Source organism: Hyperoodon ampullatus (genome assembly GCF_949752795.1).
Source record: "Hyperoodon ampullatus genome assembly, chromosome: 1".
Classification (NCBI taxonomy): domain Eukaryota; kingdom Metazoa; phylum Chordata; class Mammalia; order Artiodactyla; family Ziphiidae; genus Hyperoodon; species Hyperoodon ampullatus.
In genome coordinates, this window is record NC_136914.1 from 193,608,533 (window position 1) to 193,629,257 (window position 20,725).

The window sequence follows — 20,725 nt, forward strand, 5'->3', positions numbered from 1 at the left end:
TCCCTCCTGTAGAGAGGCATGGCCACTGGGCTGTATGGGCGTGATCCACTGTAATATTTTCTGTTGTAATGCCCTCGTGCTACAAACACACTTTCAGTTATGTTTGCTTGGTGTTACAGCCTGATCTCATCTATGATATAGGCAAGGCCCAAACCTACCCTTGTTGTGTAGCAGAAATACAAGAGCAGCAGGAACGAGAGACTGTTGCCAAAGCAAGAAATGACCTAAGAAGGATGGAGAATGCTCACATAGAAACAGCTAACTGAAGGGATAAGTAAGAATCAGAATGGTTAGGACGTGGATGATTTCTTCGTGGAGTCTCAGATACCTGGGGAAACTCTGCTGCCGTATGTGACTCGGGGTCTCAAAGGAGAGGGGAGCTCCCTGAAGTCTGGGGACACCTAGGTTTCATAGTTTTAAACCTATTTAGGTGAGCCTATTTGTTGAACACTTTTAGGCGTGAGCCCACTCTTAGCCATATCTCTGTGTCTTACTGGTGGGAAGCAAGCCAGAACCTCCTAAATCACCTTGAAATCTGCTTAAAAATTTTAGCCATTTCAATTCTGCCAGATACACCAGTGGTACACTGCACTGAAAATAAGGCATATTCTTTGCGAGTAGAAATGGGTAAAGGGACATGTTCTTGCCTTCATTTGACACATTACTGATTCTTCTGAAACTTACCAAAATAGAGCATGCAGACTCTAATTGGTTGTGGAAACTGCCTTATAAAAAATTCAGTTAACACTTTTTTGAGTAAAAAATTATTTCAAAGGTGACTGTCAAGTTAATTTCAACAATTATGAATCCTGTTTTTTCAATAATTCTAATTATTGAAATGTCAAGGAAAAATAGATTATATTCCCAAAAAAGGGATTAAAAGGATCATTAGGAGAGCCAGAGCTTTGGCGCATCACGTACTGTTTATACTGAAAGAGCTCTTGCAACTCCCTCTTTCTCCACTAACTTGTCTCTTTCCCATATTATAAGAATCCGCTATGTGCAGAGATCTCTGTTTCCACAACTGCAGCAGTTGTTACTTAACTTTCTTCCCTCAGGGTATTTATAGTGTCTCCTAAAGATTAGCTGTGATGTTCCATTTTGCCAAAGGTGCCCACCTCCCTTGAACAAGACCTCCTCCAGCAAGATAATTCTTTAACGTTTCAGAGTTTAAAAGAAAGTGTACTGAAAATGAGAATTATCTGTAAAACAATCCCATTCTGAGGGTTGTCTACTTTCATTTGTGAATGGATTAATAAACATGGAAGATTAAAAAATAGGTTTATCTTTATATCATTTGGCCCTGACTTAAGATCATTCAGGTCTAGAAAACCTACCTGCAACAGTAACCCTGGGCAAATAGTCCCAGGAATTCCAATTGTCCACATATGCCATGTTTGATACATACATTCTATGTCATAATTAGTAGGTAGAGAAATATAAAATATTATACAATGTGGCTGGTGAGGCAAAATGTTTGCTTTCAAAAATCTGAACTTTGAGACCCTAGAAATAGACTGGGAGAGCCTCTGCAATATTCTTTCAGCAGAGGTTCTCTATAAGGCAGGATTATTCTAGGTGCTCATGTCAGAAACACAATTCAAACTAACTTCTTTCAGAAACTCAAACTTGTCTAATAAGATCGTTCTAAAACTCTGGTTAAGATATTTTTCAAGAAAACATGTCTTTTTCTCAGCTGTCCTCACCAATGGTAGATAAATTAAATAAATTAGTGCCCTTTTTTATCTTTGCTGTGGTGAAATGGAAATGAAAACATTTTACCTCAGCCTATATTAGGTTGTGTTGCTATAAAAGCTCACGCTCCACTACAGTTCATGTTATAATGTTGAAGAGATAGTTTACATCCAAAAGATCTGTGCTTTGCATGATCCAAATGGATGATTGGGAATTAGGCCAAATTTTCCCTTAATTGATTTAATTACTAAATTTTTTACTTTTGCAGATAAGTTAAAAGCCAATATTTAAAAGCTTGCTACAATTAAATTTCTAAGAGCCAAGCAAACAAGTAAAAAGAGTAATCTTTGACTATGCACCCAGAAATAGTTTCAGGTGTTAATTTTATCTCCACGTCTAAAATATATTCTAACATTCCATTCAGAGCCATTGATGAGAAAGTCGATGGAGTAACGGGAATAAGAGGCAACATTCCTCACTGGAATTGCTCTCTTGAGCCAGAAAAAAGCAGTCAAAGGTGTCTCACAGGAGCAGATCTCCCAAAGACCAGGACTGGGGGCAACTGGCCAAATCTTCCTGACAAACCTCAGCTATTACCTAATTACCCTCATTTGTCTTTGCTTTAAAAAGCTAGGGAATTCCCTCAGTTCTCAGCTCCAATAGAGCGGGAGAGAGACCTGGCCCATGGCATAGATGAATTTGGTTAACAGCTTGCTTTCAGCTGCAAGGGACCCTGGGGGGTCTGTAAGTAACTGAACAAGGTCAGAGTTGAGCTACTATTGCCAACACTGTCTGAAATTTCTATAAACACTCTCTCAGGTTCAGACATTGATCCAAGGAATGTATCTTGTAAGAAGGGGACATTGCCTCTGAATAATGGATTAGTGTATTTGATCAACTGGCTGACCATAAAGAGATGGCAAAAGATGAGAGAATGGGACATAGGTGAGTTAAGTTTTAATAAGGAGACTATAGAAGGGCACACATTAAAGGGCAATAGCAGTTAGGACAGTGTATTAGGGTTCTCCAGAGAAACAGAACCAGTATTATTTTATATATATTATATATAGGTTTTTAATATACATACATCATATATATATATTTGCATACATATCAACCAATATTCTATTGAGATATATATGTGCATATATATAGATATCTATGTCTATATCTATACATATATAGAGACAGTTTTATACATATACATATATAAAGAGATTTATTACAAGGAATTGCTCACGTGATTATGGAGGTGGAGAAGTCCCTCGATCTACCATCTGCAAGCTGGAAACCCAGAAAAGCTGGTGATGCAGTTCAGTCTGAGTCCAAAGGCCTGAAAACCAGAGGGCTGATGGTCCCATTTCAAATGCAGGAGAAGACTGATGTCTCAGCTCAAGTAGTCAGGCAGAGAGTGAATTTTCCCACCCGCCATCTTTTTGTTCTATTTAGGCCCTCAATGGATTGGATGAAGCCCATCCACATTGGGGAGGGCAATCTGCTTTACTCAATCTATGGCTTCAAATCTCATCCAGAAACACCCTTACAGAAACACCCAGAAAAAACGTTCAGCCAAATATAGGGACACCCCGTGATCCAGTCAAATTAATACACAAAATTAACCATCACAGGCAGGCTGCAATAGAAAGGGATAACCAGAAGAAAGCACTGAGATACTAGGTACCTAGAAATGCAGGAATCCAAGAAAAGGATTTGGAAGCAGGAATCAGAACCTTTGTTCCCTTCACCATGATCTGGGATTTAACCTTGAGCAACTGCTTTTGGGTATTCAGTGTAAGACGAAGTATTTGGAGAAGCAAGAGTCCCCTCTGAGTTCAGATGCATATTTCCAGGCCCACAAAAACAGTCAGTAACCAGTGAGATGCATTTTGTGGAAGGGAGAATGTCAGGAAAAGTACACATCAGCTGGAAAGCTCACATTTATTACTTACAAGTTAATGTCCTTGAGCTCCGTAAACCTCAGTCCCCTTACCCAAAAAATGGAGATAAGACCTTTTAGGGTTGTTTTGAGGATTAGCAGAATGACTGGTGAGTAAAAAACACTCAATTAATGTAAGCTGTATCAATTGCTGCCATAACACACACACACACACACACACACACACATACACACATACGATGGTGAAAGCCTGGATCTTGGCCAAGGTCAACATCTCATTCTCAATGGCTAATATTCAACACATATTTGACAAAGATCAACTCTTTGTTTTGTTGACAACATTCTGATCAGCTGCTTGGCCATGGGGACAGAAATATGATGCACTGATTCTTAGCCGACCCTGTGCTAGCACCAATATTAATTAGTTTATGCCAGGAATTCCTCAATAATGTAGGAATTAGCCAGGTCTGCACTTAAACTTAAAACCCATATGTCTTTAAATATAACTGAAAACTATCTAAGATGACCTGTGGGTTATTTCCTTCCACAAGCTTGCTGGATTTTTGGTACCAACAGTAGCATGGAATCCTAAAGGGTACTTACAAGAGAGTTTGTGAGAATCTTGTGTATTCCTCTGACAAGATTCTGTAACCATATACTAATGATTTAAATATTATTTCACACTAATCATGCTTTCCATACTAATTGCACACAGAATCAGCTAGATGATTCAGTTTTCCAGCAGCTGTGGGAACAGCGATTCTCAACATTTGGAACCCGGCTGAGCTGTACCAGAATCACCTGTTAGGCACCCTCCACTGCATTCCAGGGCATAATGAATCAGAATTTCTGTAAATGGGGCCCAGGAATCTTTATGTTTAATAAGCTCCCTGGATCATTCTTATTCAGAGTGAAGTACAGAAAACACTAGGTTTAAGATATAAGGTGGTATGGCTAATGTTAGAATTAACATTTCTAATATCAGAGCCCTTTGCCTTCAAACTCTGTGGCTGACATTCTATCAAAATTCAGTCTCTTTCTTTGCCTTATTTAAGAACAATTCAGTTAACAGAATCATTCAAAAAATTAAACACTTTTCCGTGCCTTTGGGTCAGCATTCTGGATTCAATTTAATTGTAGATAATTAAAGAGCAGAAACATGGGGGGGGGGGAAGTTCAGTTGTTTAAAGGCTGTGATTTGTGACCGTGGGTAACTTCTCTGCACTTCTACTACCCCAGGGGTAGTTCTCAGGGGTGAGCTGTTCCTCACCTGCCCCATCAGTACACTCTCCCTATATCACGCTCATCACATGTGCTGTGTCCTGCCTTGCATAGGTGCCTTGCACACTTGGTGTTCTGCACATGTCATGGTTATGCTACAGTCATTTCTCAGCTGGGGAAGTGCTAGGCTTTCCCTAACTGAGTAACTGCACACTCTCAGTGGATGATGGTCAGTTTTTGTGATTCATTTCTTTTCCTCCACGTGATGTTTGCTCTGACCATATTTATTGAAATGCAGTTTTACATCTATTGAACTTAATAAGGAAAAAATTGAACTTATATTTTGTAGGTTTTTTTCACTTCACTTTTCTTGTAATAATCATTTTTATTATATTTTTAAATGCACAGCTGTGTCACAGATTTAAAAAACATTCCTTCACCAAAGATAGTTTGCAAAGCACTGCTCTATATCACATTTTGTAAACAACTTCAGACAAAACAGCTCTAATTTACCATGTTCTCACTTGCTAACCAGGAGGGAGTTGTACTAGATCAGCCATGAGATTCTCTAGGTCTGTAATTCTCTGTGTATACAGTATATCTCATTTTCCTATGGGTGGATTATTCACTTATTCCATGACAAACTTTTATATCTACACTGACGTTTTGCTGCCTCTCCTCATAGCTCTGCACCATGTCTCCCACTGTGAGACTGTGTAGGTCTAAAGAATAAAGAACATTTTAATAATAGCCCAATCAAAATGTAATTAAGAAAGGTAATTTGGCACCAAAAATATCATATAATACATATGAAAAATGAATTCTAGGTAGTTCTTGCTATCTGCTATTTTGAATTACCACTTCTCTCCTCCACTGAGATTTAAATATTTATATCAATGTATTGAGGTATGCATTTCTTTTTGAACTCCCTGCATGTGCCTTATCATAGTAGACATCACATTTTATTATAATCATTTGTGTAACATTTCAGCTTCCTTGCTAAACATTTAGCTTCACAAGAATGGAATGCATTTCTGTCTTACTCACCACTTAGTTCTACTGTTTAGATAGCCTCTGACATATTAATAAATATTTATGTGATTGAAGGAGTGAATGGATGAATAAATGAATTTCATAGAGGAAGAAATATGGATTAGTCTTTCATTTCTTTATTGTCTCCTGAGCATTTCTTGTCCATTACCTTCCTTTTGTTCCATAATCTCTGAGCACAAATTATATAGTTTGAATAGAATCTAAGATTTCATGTGTCTGTTCAGGGAGCCATAGTTACAAGATGTCTTAATTCCTTCTCAGGTTTTTGTAAAGTGCCAAATGCCCAGAATAACTGTTATCTGTTAAGTCTACTTCTGATAAGTTATCAACCTCTCTCCCTTTCTGTTTTGGATTAGACATCATAAATTTTGCTTTTAGATTTTTATTGATGATCATATCACATCTCTCTTGCTTGCATTGCATAAGCAGGGCTTTGGTTTTGTCTTCCTTTTTTAATGTATTTAGCCAGCAGGAGCTTAAAAAGCAAAGTGTTTTAAGTTAAGAAATTACTTTTTTTCTCCAGAGAAAGTGTAGACAAAGCAAGTTGAAAGAGAGACCCAATTAAATAAACTTCTGTCTCTGGTCATGAGATCCCAAGGTCTGCATGCTTCACATGTAATACTACCAAGGCCTTCCTTTTTGGATTTACTCTGCTTAGAGTAAGGAATGACATCACAATATGCATTACTCCCAGTGCTTTCAAAATGTGCTGACTTGCTGAAAGTTTCCAAATGGCTTCTTTGTAAGCTGTTAGGGACCATCTGGCTAGCTGTAGATAGACAAGTTTTAACATATGGACCATAACACATACATGGCACTGCTTCACAAGTGCAGAAAATTAAGAAAAGGTCACTCTCCTGACACGAGAAACTCATGCTAAAGATGCAGCACCATGTAGCGGAGGGCCTGCCCTAAGTTGCACATAGGAAAGCTTAATTCCACTTCCTGCCCACTCACTGCACGTGTCACTTGATCACACCAAGTCTCCTGGATTTCCTCATCTGAAAATTAAAAAGAATGCCAAGTCAACGTTGGCTTTCCTCCTTCTCTTTCCCTCCTTCTTTCCCTCTCTCCTTTTTTTCCTTCCTTCCTATTAAGAAATATTTATCAATGTTTTATAGTTCTCAGCACATGGGTCTTTTACCTCCTTTTTTAGGTTTATTCCTCGGTATTTTATTGTTTTTGAAGTGATTTTAAACAAGATTGTTTTTTACTTTCTCTTTCTGATATTTCATTGTTAGTGTAAAGAAATGCAACAGATTTCTGTATATTAATCTTGTATCCTGCTACCTTGCTGAATTCATTTATTATTTCTAATAGTTTTGTCCGGAGTCTTTAGGGTTTTCTCTATACAGTATCATGTCATCTTCAGATAATGACAACTTACCTCTTCCCTTCCAGTTTGGATACCTTTAATTTCTTTTTCTTGCCTTATTGCTGTCACTAGCACTTCCAATACTATGTTGAATAGAAGTGGTAAGAGTGGACAGCCTTGTATTGTTTCAGATTTAGCAGGAATGCTTTCAGCTTTTCACTGTTGAGTATTATGTTGCCTGTGAGTTTGTCATAAATATATTTTATTATGTTGAGATATGTTCCCTCTATACCTACTTTGGTGAGACTTTTTGTCATGAATAGATGTTGAATTTTATCAAATGCTTTTCCTGCATCTATTGAAATGATCATGTGGTTTTGTCTTTTTTTTTGTTAATGTGATGTATCACACTGATTGATCTGTATATGTTGAACCATCCTTGCTGCCCTGAAATGAATCCAACTTGATAATGGTGTATGATCCTTTTTATGTATTGTTGGATTCGGTTTGCTAAAATTTTGTTGAGGATATTTACATCTATATTCATCAAACATATTGGCCTGTAATTTTCCTTTTTTGTAGTGTCTGTCTGGTTTTGGTATCAGGGTGATGGTGGCTTCATAAAATGACTTTGGAAGTGTTTCCTCCACTTCAATCTTTTGGAATAGTTTGAGAAGGATAAGTATAAGTTCTTCCATTGAAAAAGGAAACATTGATAAAGGAAGTTGAAGATGATTCAAAGAAATGGAAAGATATCCCATTCCCTTGGATTGAAAAATTTATATTGTTTAAATGGTCATACTACCAAAAGCAATCTATGGATTTAATGCAATCCCTATCAAATCATCCATGACGTTTTTCACAAAACTAGAACAAATAATCCTAAAATTTATATGGAACCACAAAAGACCCAGAATTGCCAAAGCAATCCTGGGGGGGGGGGGAACAAAGCTAGAGCCATAACCCTCCCAGGCTTCAGACAATACTACAAAGCTACAGTAATCAAAGCAGTGTGGTACTAAAGGGCATATACTTAGAGAAAACAGTAATTCAAAAAGACACATGCACCCCAATGTTCATTGCAGCACTATTTGCAATAGCCAGGTCATGGAAGCAACCTAAATGCCCATCAACAGACAAATGGATAAAGAAGATGTGGTACATATATATAATGGAATATTACTCAGCCATAAAAAGGAACAAAATTGGGTCATTTGTAAAGACATGGATGGACCTAGAGACTGTCATACAGAGTGAAGTAAATCAGAAAGAGAAAAACAAATATGCTATATTAACACATATATGTGGAATCTAGAAAAATGGTACAGATGAACCAGTTTGCAAGGCAGAAATAGAGACACAGATGTAGAGAGCAAATGTATGGACACCAAGGGGGGAAAGGGTGGGGTGGGATGAATTGGGAGATTGGGATTGACATATATGTACTAATATGTATAAAACAGATAACTAATGAGAACCTGCTGTATAGCACAGTGAACTCTACTTCATTTCGCTGTACACCAGAAACTAACACAACACTGTAAAACAACTATAACCCAATTTAAAAAACAAAACAAAACAGTGTGGTATTGGCACAAAAAAAAGACATATAGATTCAACAGAACAGAATAGAGAGCCCAGAAAGAAACCTATAAACCTATGGTCAATCAATCTTAGACAAAGAAGGCAAGAATATACAATAGAGAAAAGACTGTCTCTTCATCAAGTGGTATTGGGAAAGCTGGAGAGCCACATGTAACTCAATGAAGTTAGTGCACACCCTCACACCATACACAAAAATAAACTCAAAATGGTTTAAAGACCTAAATATAATACATGATACCATAAAACTCCTAGAAGAGAATATAGGCAAAACTTTCTTGGACATAAATCATAGCAATATTTTCTTAGATCAGTCTCCCAAGGAAAAGAAATAAAAACAAAAAAAAATACATGGTACCTATTCAAACTTAAAAGCTTTTGCACAGCAAAGAAAACTATCAACAAAAAGAAAAAACAACCTACAGAATGGGAGAAAGTATTTGCAAACAATGCAACTGACAAGGGGTTAATTTCCAAAACATACTAATAACTTACACAACTCAATGTAAAAAAAAAAAAAAAAAACCCAAACAGCCCAATCAAAAAATGGGCAGAAGACCTAACTAGACATTTCTCCAAGGAAGACATACAGATGGCCAGCAAGCACATGAAAAGATGCTCAACATTGCTAATTATTAGAGAAATGCAAATCAAAACCACAATGAGGTATCATCTCACACCAGTCAGAATGGCCATCATCAAAAAGTCTACAAAGAGGGACTTCCCTGGTGGCACAGTGGTTGAGAGTCCGCCTGCCGATGCAGGGGACACGGGTTCATGCCCCGGTCCGGGAAGATCCCACATGCCGCAGAGCGGCTAGGCCCGTGAGTGATGGCCACTGAGACTGTGCGTCCGGAGCCTGTACTCCGCAACGGGAGAGGTCACAACAGTGAGAGGCCCGCGTACTGAAAAAAAAAAAAAAAAAAAGAATCCGCCTGCCAAAGCAGGGGACAGAAGTTCGAGCCTGCCCTGGTCCAAGAAGATCCCACATGTCACGGAGTAACTAAGCCCATTAGGCACAACTACTGAGCCTGCACTCTAGAGCCCACGAACCACAACTACTGAGCCTGTGTGCCACAACTGCTGAAGCCCAGACACCTAGAGCCCATGTTCTGCAACAAGAGAAGCCACCGCAATCAGAAGCCAGGGTACAACGAAGAGTAGCCCCCACTCACTGCAACTAGAGAAAGCCCACATGCAGCAATGAAGACCCAATGCAGCCAAAAATAAATAAATAAAATACATTAATTTAAAAAAAAGTCTACAAAGAATAAATGCTGGAGAGGGTGTGGAGAAAAGGAAATTCTCCTACACTGCTGGTGGAAATGTAAATTGATATAACCACTATGGAAAACAGTATGGAGATCCCTTAGGAAAGTAAAAATATAGCTACCAAACTAAAAATAGAGCTACTATATGATCCACCAATCCCACTCCTAAGCACATAACTGGAAAAGACAAAAACTCTAATTTGAAAAGATACATCCACCCCAATGTTCACAGCAGCACTATTTAAAATAGCCAAGACATGGAAGCAACCTAAGTGTGCACCAACAGATGAATGTATAAAGATGTGATACACACCCCCACACACTAGAATATTACTCAACCATAAAAAAGAATGAGATAATGCCATTTGCAGAGATTGGTTCAAGATGGCGGAGTAGAAGGATGTGCTCTCACTCCCTCTTGTGAGAGCACCGGAATCACAGCTAACTGCTGAACAATCATAGACAGGAAGATGCTGGAACTCACCAAAAAAGATAACCCACGCCCAAAGCCAAATGAGAATCCACAATGAGATGGTAGCAGAGGCGCAATCACAATAAAATCAAATCCCATAACTGCTGGGTGGGTGACTCACAAACTGGAGAACACTTATACCACAGAAGTCCACCCACTGGAGTGAAGGTTCTGAGCCCTGCGTCAGGCTTCCCAACCTGTGGGTCCAGCAACAGGAGGAGGAATTCCTAGAGAATCAGACTTTGAAGGCTAGCGGGATTTGATTGCAGGACTTTGACAGGACTGAGGGAAACAGAGACTCCACTCTTGGAGGGCACACACAAAGTAGTGTGTGCATCGGGACCCAGAGGAAGGAGCAGTGACCCAATAGGAGACTGAACCAGACCTACCTGCTAGTGTTGGAGGGTCTTCTGCAGAGACGGGGTGGTGGCTGTGTCTCATCGTGAGGACAAGGACACTGGCAGCAGAAGCTCTGGGAAGTACTCCTTGGTGTGAGCCCTCCCAGAGTCTGCCATTAGCCCCATCAAAGAGCCCAGGTAGGCTCCAGTGTTGGGTTGCCTCAGGCCAAAGAACCAAAAGAGAGGGAACCCAGCCCAACCCATCATCAGGCAAGAGGATTAAAGTTTTACTGAGCTCTGGCTACCAGAGCAACAGCCAGCTCTACCCACCACCAGTCCCTCCCATCAGGAAACCTGCACAAGGCTCTTAGATAGCCTAATCCACCAGAGGGCAGACAGCAGAAGCAAGAAGAACTACAATCCTGCAGCCTGTGGAACAATAGCCACATTCACAGAAACATAGACAAGATGAAAAGGCAAAGGGCTATGTACCAGATGGAGGGACAAGATAAAACCCCAGAAAAACAACTAAATGAAGTGGACACAGGCAACCGTCCAGAAAAAGAATTCAGAATATGATAGTGAAGATGATCCAGGACCTCACAAAAAGAATGGAGGCAAAGATTGGGAAAATGCAAGAAATGTTTAACAAGGACCTAGAAGATTAAAGAACAAACAAACAGAGCTGAACAATACAATAACTGAAATGAAAAATACACTAGAGGGAATCAATAGCAGAATAACTGAGGCAGAAGAACAGATAAGTGACTTGGAATACAGAAAGGTGGAATTCACTGCCATGGAACAGAATAAAGAAAAAAGAATGGAAAGAAATGAAGACAGCCTAAGAGACCTCTGGGACAACACTAAATGCAACAAAATTCGCATTATAGGGGACCCAGAAGGAGAGGAGAGAGAGAAAGGACCCAAGAAAATATTTGAAGAGATTATAGTCGAAAACTTCCTTAACATGGGAAAGGAAATAGCCACCCAAGTCCAGGAAGTGCAGAGAGTTCCAGGAAGGATAAACACAAGGAGAAACATGCCGAGACACATAGTAATCAAATTCACAAAAATTAAAGACCAAGAAAAATTATTGAAAGCAGCAAGGGAAAAATGACAAATAACATACAAGGGAACTCCCATAAGGTTAACAGCTTATTTCTCAGAAAAAAAGTCTACAGGCCAGAAGGGAGTGGCATGACATATTTAAAGTGATGAAAGGGAAGAAACTACAACCAAGATTACTCTAACCTGCAAGGATCTCATTAAGATTCGATGGAGAAATCAAAATCTTTACAGACAAGCAAAAGCTAAGAGAATTCAGCACCACCAAACCAGCTCTACAACAAATGCTAAAGGAACTTCTCTAAGTGGGTAACAGAAGAGAAGAAAAGGACCTACAAAAACAACCCAAAACAATTAAGAAAATGGTAATAGGAACATACATATCGATAATTACCTTAAACATGAATGGATTAAATGCTCCAACCAAAAGACACAGGCTTGCTGAATGGATACAAAAACAAGACCCATCTATATGCTGTCTATAAGAGACCCACTTCAGACCTAGGGACACATACAGACTGAAAGTGAGGGGATGCAAAAAGATATTCCATGAAAATGGAAATCAAAAGAAAGCTGGAGTAGCCATACTCATATCAGATAAAATAGACTTTAAAATAAAAAATGTTACAAGAGACAAGGAAGGACACTACACAATGATCAAGGGATCGATCCAAGAAGAAAATGTAACAATTATAAATATATATGCACACAATATAGGAGCACCTCAATACATAAGGCAACTGCTAACAGCTATAAAAGAGGAAATTGACAGTAACACAATAATAGTGGGGGACCTTAACACCTCACCTACACCAATGGACAGATTATCCAAAAAGAAAATTAATAAGCAAACACAAGCTTTAAATGACACAATGGACCAGAGAGATTTAATGGATATTTATAGGACATTCCATCCAAAAACAGCAGATTACACTTTCTTCTCAAGTGCGCAAGGAACATTCTCCAGGATAGATCACATCTTGGGTCACAAATCAAGCCTGAGTAAATTTAAGAAAATTGAAATAATATCAAGCATCTTTTCTGACCACAATGCTATGAGATTAGAAATCAATTACAGGGAAAAAAACGTAAAAAAACACAAACACACGGAGACTAAGCAATACAATACTAAATAACAAAGAGATGACTGAAGAAATCAAAGGGAAATCAAAAGATACCTAGAGACAAATGACAATGAAAACCTGATGATCCAAAACCTATGGGACACAGCAAAAGCAGATCTAAGAGGGAAGTTTATAGCAATACAAGCCTACCTCAAGAAACAAGAAAAATTTCAAATAAACAATCTAACCTTACACCAAAAGGGACTAGAGAAAGAAGAACAAACAAAACCCAAAGTTAGCAGAAGGAAAGAAATCATGAATATCAGAGCAGAAATAAATGAAATAGAAACAAAGAAAACAATAGCAAAGATCAATAAAACTAAAAGCTTGTTCTTTGAGAAGACAAACAAAATTGATAAACCATTTACCAGACTCATAAAGAAAAAGAGGGAGAGGACTCAAATCAATAAAATTAGAAATGGAAAAGGAGAAGTTACAACAGACACCACAGAAATATAAAGCATCCTAAGAGACTACTACAAGCAACTCTATGCCAATAAAATGGACAACGTGGAAGAAATGGACAAATTCTTAGAAAACACAACCTTCTGAGACTGAACCAGGAAGAAATAGAAAATATAAACAGACCAATCACAAGCACTGAAATTGAAACTGTGATTAAAAATCTTCCAACAAACAAAAGTCCAGGACCAGATGGTTTCATGGGTGAATTCTATAAATCATTTAGAGAAGAGCTAGCTCCCATTCTTCTCAAACTCTTCAAAAAACTGCAGAGGAAGGAACACTCCCAAACTCATTCTATGAGGCCATCATCACCCTGATACCAAAATCAGACAAAGATACTACAAAAAAAGAAAATTACAGACCAAAATCACTGATGAATGTAGATGCAAAAATGTTCAACAAAAAACTAGCAAACAGAATCCAACAACACATTAAAAGCATCATATACCATGATCATGTGGGATTTATCCCAGGGATGCAAGAATTCTTCAATATATGCAAATCAATGTGATACACCATATTAACAAATTGAAGAAGAAAAACCATATGATCATCTCAACAGATGCAGAAAAAGCTTTTGACAAAATTCAACACCCATTTATGATAATAACTCTCCAGAAAGTGGGCAAAGAGGGAACCTACCTCAACATAATAAAGGCCATATACTACAAACCAACAGCAAACATCATTCTCAATGGTGAAAAATGGAAAGCATTTCCTCAAAGATCAGGAACAAGACAAGGATGTCCACTCTCACCACTGTTATTCAACATAGTTTTGGAAGTCCTAGCCCCAGCAATCAGAGAAGAAAAAGAAATAAAAGGAATACAAATTGGAAAAGAAGAAGTAAAACTGTCACAGTTTGCAGATGACATGATACTATACATAGAGAATCCTAAAGATGCCACCAGAAAACTACTACAGCTAATCAATGAATTTGGTAAAGTTGAAGGATACAAAATTAATGCACAGAAATCCCTTGCATTTCTATACACTAATGATGAAAAATCTGAAAGAGAGGAAACACTCCCATTTACCACTGCAACAAAAATAATAAAATACCCAGGAATAAACCTACCTAGGGAGACAAAAGACCTGTATACAGAAACCTATAAGACACTGATGAAAGAAATTAAAGATGATACAAACAGATGCAGAGATATACCATGTTCTTGCATTGGAAGAATCAACATTGTGAAAATGACTATACTACCCAAAGCAATCTACAGATTCAATGCAATCCCTATCAAACTACCACTGGCATTTTTCACAGAAGTAGAACAAAAAATTTCACAAATTGTATGGAAACACAAAAGACCCCGAATAGCCAAAGCAATCTTGAGAACGAAAAATGGAGCTGGAGGAATCAGGCTCCCAGACTTCAGACTATACTACAAAGTTACAGTCATCAAAACAATATGGTACTGGCACAAAAACAGAAATATAGATCAATGGAACAGGACAGAAAGCCCAGAGATAAACCCATGCACCTATGGTCCACTAATCTATGACAAAGGAGGCAAGGATATAAAATGGAGAAAAGACAGTCTCTTCAATAAGTGGTGCTGGGAAAACTGGACAGCTACATGTAAAAGAATGAAATTAGAACACTCCCTAACACCATACACAAAAATAAACTCAAAATGGATTAGAGACCTAAATGTAAGACCAGAAACTATAAAATTCTTAGAGGAAAACATAGGAAGAACACTCTTTGACATAAATCACAGCAAGATCTTTTTGATCCACCTCCTAGAGTAATGGAAATAAAAACAAAAATAAACAAATGGGACCTAATGAAACTTAAAAGTTTTTGCAAAGCAAAGGAAACTACAAACAAGACAAAAAGACAACCCTCAGAATGGGAGAAAATATTTGCAAATTAGTCAATGGACAAAGGATTAATCTCCAAAATATATAAACAGCTCATGCAGCTCAATATTAAAAAAACAAATAACCTAATCCAAAAATGAGTGGAAGACCTAAATAGACATTTCTCCGAAGAAGACATACAGATGGCCAAGAAGCACATGAAAAGCTGCTCAACATCACTAATTATTAGAGAAATGCAAATCAAAACTACAATGAGGTATCACCTCACACCAGTCAGAATGGGCATCATCAGAAAATCTACAAACAACAAATGCTGGAGAGGGTATGGAGAAAAGGGAACCCTCTTGCACTCTTGGTGGGAATGTAAATTGATATAGCCACTACGGAGAACAGTATGGAGGTTCCTTAAAAAACTAAAAATAGAGTTACCATATGACCCAGCAATCCCACTACTGGGCATATACCCAGAGAAAACCATAATTCAAAAAGACACATGCATCCCAATGTTCACGGCAGCACTATTTACAATAGCCAGGTCATGGAAGCAACCTAAATACCCATCGACTGATGAATGGATAAAGAAGATGTGGTACATATATACTGTGGAATATTACTCAGACATAAAAAGGAATAAAATTGGGTCATTTGTAGAGACGTGGATGAATCTAGAGACTGTCATACAGAGTGAAGTAAGTCAGAAAGAGAAAAACAAATATCATATATTAACGCATATATGTGGAACCTAGAAAAATGGTATAGATGAACCGGTTTGCAGGGCACTAATTGAGACACAGATGTAGAGAGCAAACATATGGACACCAAGGGGGGAAAGCGGTGGGGGGTAGCGGTGGTGGTGTGATGAATTGGGAGATTGGGATTGACATATATACACTAATATATATAAAATGGATAACTAATAAGAACCTGCTGTATAAAAAAATAAATAAAATATAATTCAAAAATTCAAAAAAAAAATAAACCAAAAAAGAAAAACAGAAAAAAATAAAACCACATACAGGCATCTCAAGCACATGACACCATGGTAAACACTTTAAGAATTTATGAAACAATTTCCAGAAAACCTAGGCTCTATGAGTGCCTCCTGTTTAATATTTACAGAATCAAACTAAGGCAACAGTCACTATGTTATCTCTTACAAGTACATTACTGCTCAGTAATTCTTTCCCAACATTCAGTCTTACCAAAAGATGATAGCTGATATCCTAGAGTGAGAAGAGAGCTTAGAATAGTAATTCTTGCTGAACAGTCCAAAAATATATGTAAAATGTTTATCTCAGTGATCTTCCCAATTCTTAGTTAAAACAAAAGCTGTACCTTTGGCACAAATTATATCATAGGTGAAATAGTATAAATTGTTTGACATTTTTTCTCATTCTCTCTCAATTTCTACCTTTTCCTTTCCTTTGGCTGCCATACATGGAAATCACAGTGTCCAATGTCCAGCCTCTGTAGCCAGAATGAAGCAGAGAATTCAAGGATCAGGCATTCAAGTCAGGCAGGATAAAGAGCCAATATGAAAATCTAAGGTCCTAATAAAAAAAATTAAACACATATGAAAACCTGCATCAACCCAATTAACCATAATGTCCTGTCTTAAACTACAGGAAAGAAAAATGTCGTTCCCTACAAACCTCTACATCACTTACTATACTATATGGTGACAAGCTGAGAAATGTCTGCCTTCTGATGGCAAATTCCTCAAAAGGAAGGACTTACTTTATCCATTCTGGTTCCCTCGATGTCCACAGCGCTGAATGTAGCAGGAACCCAATAAATGTTCATTAATCAAATCAAGGAGTCACTATTTTTTTTAAAAAGTTACAAAATGGATGCAGTTAATTACAGAACTGTCTTAACTACCTGTTAGGATTGTAGCAGATATATAAAGTTTGCCCTTCTGTTATTCCATGTAGAGAGACATTTATAACATCAGACCTTCAATTAAAAGTCATTTAAGTTGCTTTATTACAGCTACAAATAAACTTTATTTGATGTAATGTAATAAAACATTTTCAAATTTAACAACATTTATCTGACCAGAAATAATCATTTAAATTATGAATATAAGTATTTACAGTTACTTTAGCAAATCTGCGGTTCAGTAATTTGTACAAGCTTTGTTGGAAAGGACAGTGCCCACCTCCCCTTTCAGAAAGGCCGACCCTTCCCCGTGTGTTGTAAGAAGCGATGTCAGTGAAAGTTGGAAGAAATCCACCATCCACGTTGGAATTCCACATTATCCTGTGAGAGAACAGCTATATATATTATAGGAAAATAATATTCTCTTTCAGTTCTCTTTTGTCAAATGAAGGTTGGTATTCATTTTGTCCCCTTAGAGGTACTCTTCTCTGATCTACTGTCTTTCTGTCTCCCTAGCTCATACATATTACACAGAACCATTTAAAAAATATATACTATCTACAGAGGGATCTTTTCTGTTTCCTGACCTGCCCTGAATGTCTACCACTTTGGGGAGAGGGAGAGGAGAAGAACAGAACTGGCCAGGCGCACATTTGATTTAAGATACAGAGAACACAAAAACCAATCCTCCAGAAGGAACAGAATGGTATTCTGGAGGGTTCCTAACACTGGCCCAGGTGACCTCCGATGCACAGTTTAATAAAACGCTGCTCAATGAGATGTGGATGTTCCATCTCCAGAAGCGTCACAGTCTTCCATGGAAACCCCATTATTCCCATACTTCCTCCCCCAAACCTCACAGTTAGGGACCAGCCTGTGGGCCCACTGCGCCCAGGTGTAAACAACAGTCACAAGTTCTGTGCCAACAATCATGTTACTATATGGTGTGGTGACGTAGCCCCCGCTCTTCATCCAGGGAAAACCCCTCACAGGAGGACTTGCCCTCACCTCTCAGGATCCCCCAGAAGAAGAGCAAGTGCGAGAAAAAGCTTTATTCAGGTTTTACTATTCTCTCCATCCTGAGATGTTCCTGAGTTAACACCATAACGAGAGAAGCGAGTTAACAAAGAAAGTACGCTGGTGGGGACGTCACAGGGACCCTGCAAAAAAGCCAAACCGTTTGACAGAAGCTGAACAGACACTGCTCTGGGAGATCACTTGTAGTAGCTGATGACGGGCTTCTGTTTTCTAACGTGGACATGCAACGTATTCATCACTATGCTTACCGCAGTTTGCTGGGGAAACCACCCTTCTGTCCCACAACAAAATACATGTCTCATAAATGATTCCTGAATATTCACCACAAGGCCTAGACTCAGAAACATGGGAACTTTCTTCACTTGCACGGACTTGGACAGAAGCCAAGCACCAGAAACGGTTTCCTTTCTGGAACTCAGTTCTGTGCGCGTGCTTACTGCTGAGCTGATTGGGCTGTTTTCATCTGCACACGATAGCAGTGATCCACAGGTTAAAAAAGCAGAGGTCACCATCCCCCTCATAATATACTTTGAACAAAAGGTATACTTTGCTGGTCACATTTTAGCCATCCCAAGAAAGGACAGAAGCCTCATTCCGTTCCGAAGTCTCAGCAAATGATTTCGTTCTGTCTCCACCTCTGTCTTGCCTTGTTTATTTCATCTCCATTATTCTGCTTTTGATCATGAATCATGACTTTTTTTTCTACAGTAGTCAGAGTTTTGTCTATAAAGAGAAAGAGAGAGAGAGAGAGAAAGGAGGCAAGAAAATGATTTAGCAGAACTGTAAATGTGAGTTTTCATTTTGTGGTGGGTGGATTTAATGTTTACTGCATCCAGTAATTTGAATTATTTGTGGTTTCTAAGGGGTTATGAGCATCTAAGGGGAAAGAAAAAGTGCTATGGCTCTTTTCATACATTTCATAGCTTCTACAAGTTGCCGGGGCCTTAATATATTTGCAAATCAGCTCCAGATAACCCTTTAGAAATTCACTTTTATAATATAGCTTTAGCCCCAAATGGCTCTACTCTCAATAATCCTTGCAAAATACTACTGCACTTGCCATACTTGAAAATAATAATGTTGACTACAGTGCGAGTGTTCTCCCCGTCAAACCTAGGAGGGTGCACTATAGTAAACCCTATACAGAGACCGGGAAACCCCACCTCCCTGACTTCCTTCCTCCTAGATTCACAGAAGTGCCATGAATCATGGAGAAGTTTTGGCCAACAGCTGAGGAAGTCTCTTTCTCCTTAGTGTAGAGCCACAGTCCCTCTAGATACACACTCTCCTACCTCTGTACCATCACAGGACTCAATTTACCGAACTACATCCATGTGCATGAGAGCCAGGTCTAAGAGGGTCCAGGGCCTCTGCCTTCCCATCCCATTGAAAGTGCCCCTCTCACTTGGCTGTCAAGACTTGTCAGATGGGTTTCCCTGGTGACAGGATCAGTTTCTCCATAAGACACCACCTCTCACTTTGTGCCTTACCCCACATGATGGTGCCTGAGGAGAAGCACCGCACTTCAGCTCGGACCCGTGGCTCCAGGCTGCTGGGTAGGTAGGAGAAGGCACTGGAAAAAGGCTGTGTCCCCAGTGGGGCTCCACACTTCTTCTTAGCCTGGGGTCTCTGCCTCTTCTCCCATAGAGGAGACTGCACTTCCTCTGTAGCTCACAACGGCTCATGAACTTTACTGAATCTCTCCAGGCTCCAGCACCATCTCTGAAGTCTCCCTTTCCTCACCACCCACCTGCTAGTCAACTTCCAAATGTCCAGACATCCTTGGCCTCTTTCGTAGTCTCAATGCCACCCTCCTCGTGCAGGCCCTCCTGACAGGAGACCTCACTTTTACATTGGTCTCCAACCCATTTCCTTTCTTCTGCTGTGAACCCCTATTTATACTGCATACCTTGTCTCACTCCAGCTCAAAAACCTTCCTCTCTCCCCACACCCACTTTGCCTACCTGCCCTCCAAGCTGACCCCAATCTACCCAGCTTCTAGGTCCTGCTGAAGACATACCCCAGGTTCTTTATGTACCTCCATCCATTTCTGTGTCCCTCTGTCCATACTGTCCCCTCTGCTTTGAGTAGCCCCAAACCCACCTCCACCCCTGCCATCCTTTAATCCTACTTTTTATTTAAGACCCACCCCAAATATCACCTCCTTTATGATTTCCACCATGGATATTTTCTAAGACATCCCCCCCCGAGGCTTATTTTTCTCATAGGTATGTTTGTATTGCTTCATTTTATTTTGTGCTATGTGTATTTACTGTCTACTAAGAAAACAAACAAACAAGAATATTAGAAAAAGCAAGAGAGGTCAATTGCCTGCATTTCCTACTTTAAAGAGACACTGCAAAGTTAAAATGTAGGCAACTACAAAGCATGAAGCAAACAAGCTATTATTAGTACTAATTGATGATTTAATAAAAATAAAGAGCTGAATTCC

At 38.9% G+C, this 20,725-nt stretch overlaps 1 protein-coding gene across 2 annotated transcripts in view; it reads right to left on the reverse strand.

Moving 5' to 3' along the window:
* Positions 1 to 18,953: 18,953 nt before the first annotated feature.
* HTR7 (5-hydroxytryptamine receptor 7) overlaps positions 18,954 to 20,725 on the reverse strand; it is a gene marked incomplete at both ends in the record, with an annotated part of 106,449 nt that continues 104,677 nt past the window's right edge. The window contains one exon of one of the 2 annotated variants that reach the window (XM_079712882.1): positions 18,954 to 18,996. In XM_079712882.1, the coding sequence (XP_079569008.1) occupies positions 18,954 to 18,996 (43 nt within the window). Of the gene's footprint in view, positions 18,997 to 19,624; positions 19,710 to 20,725 lie in introns of those variants that run through there. The other variant, XM_079712881.1, reaches the window with a different exon arrangement.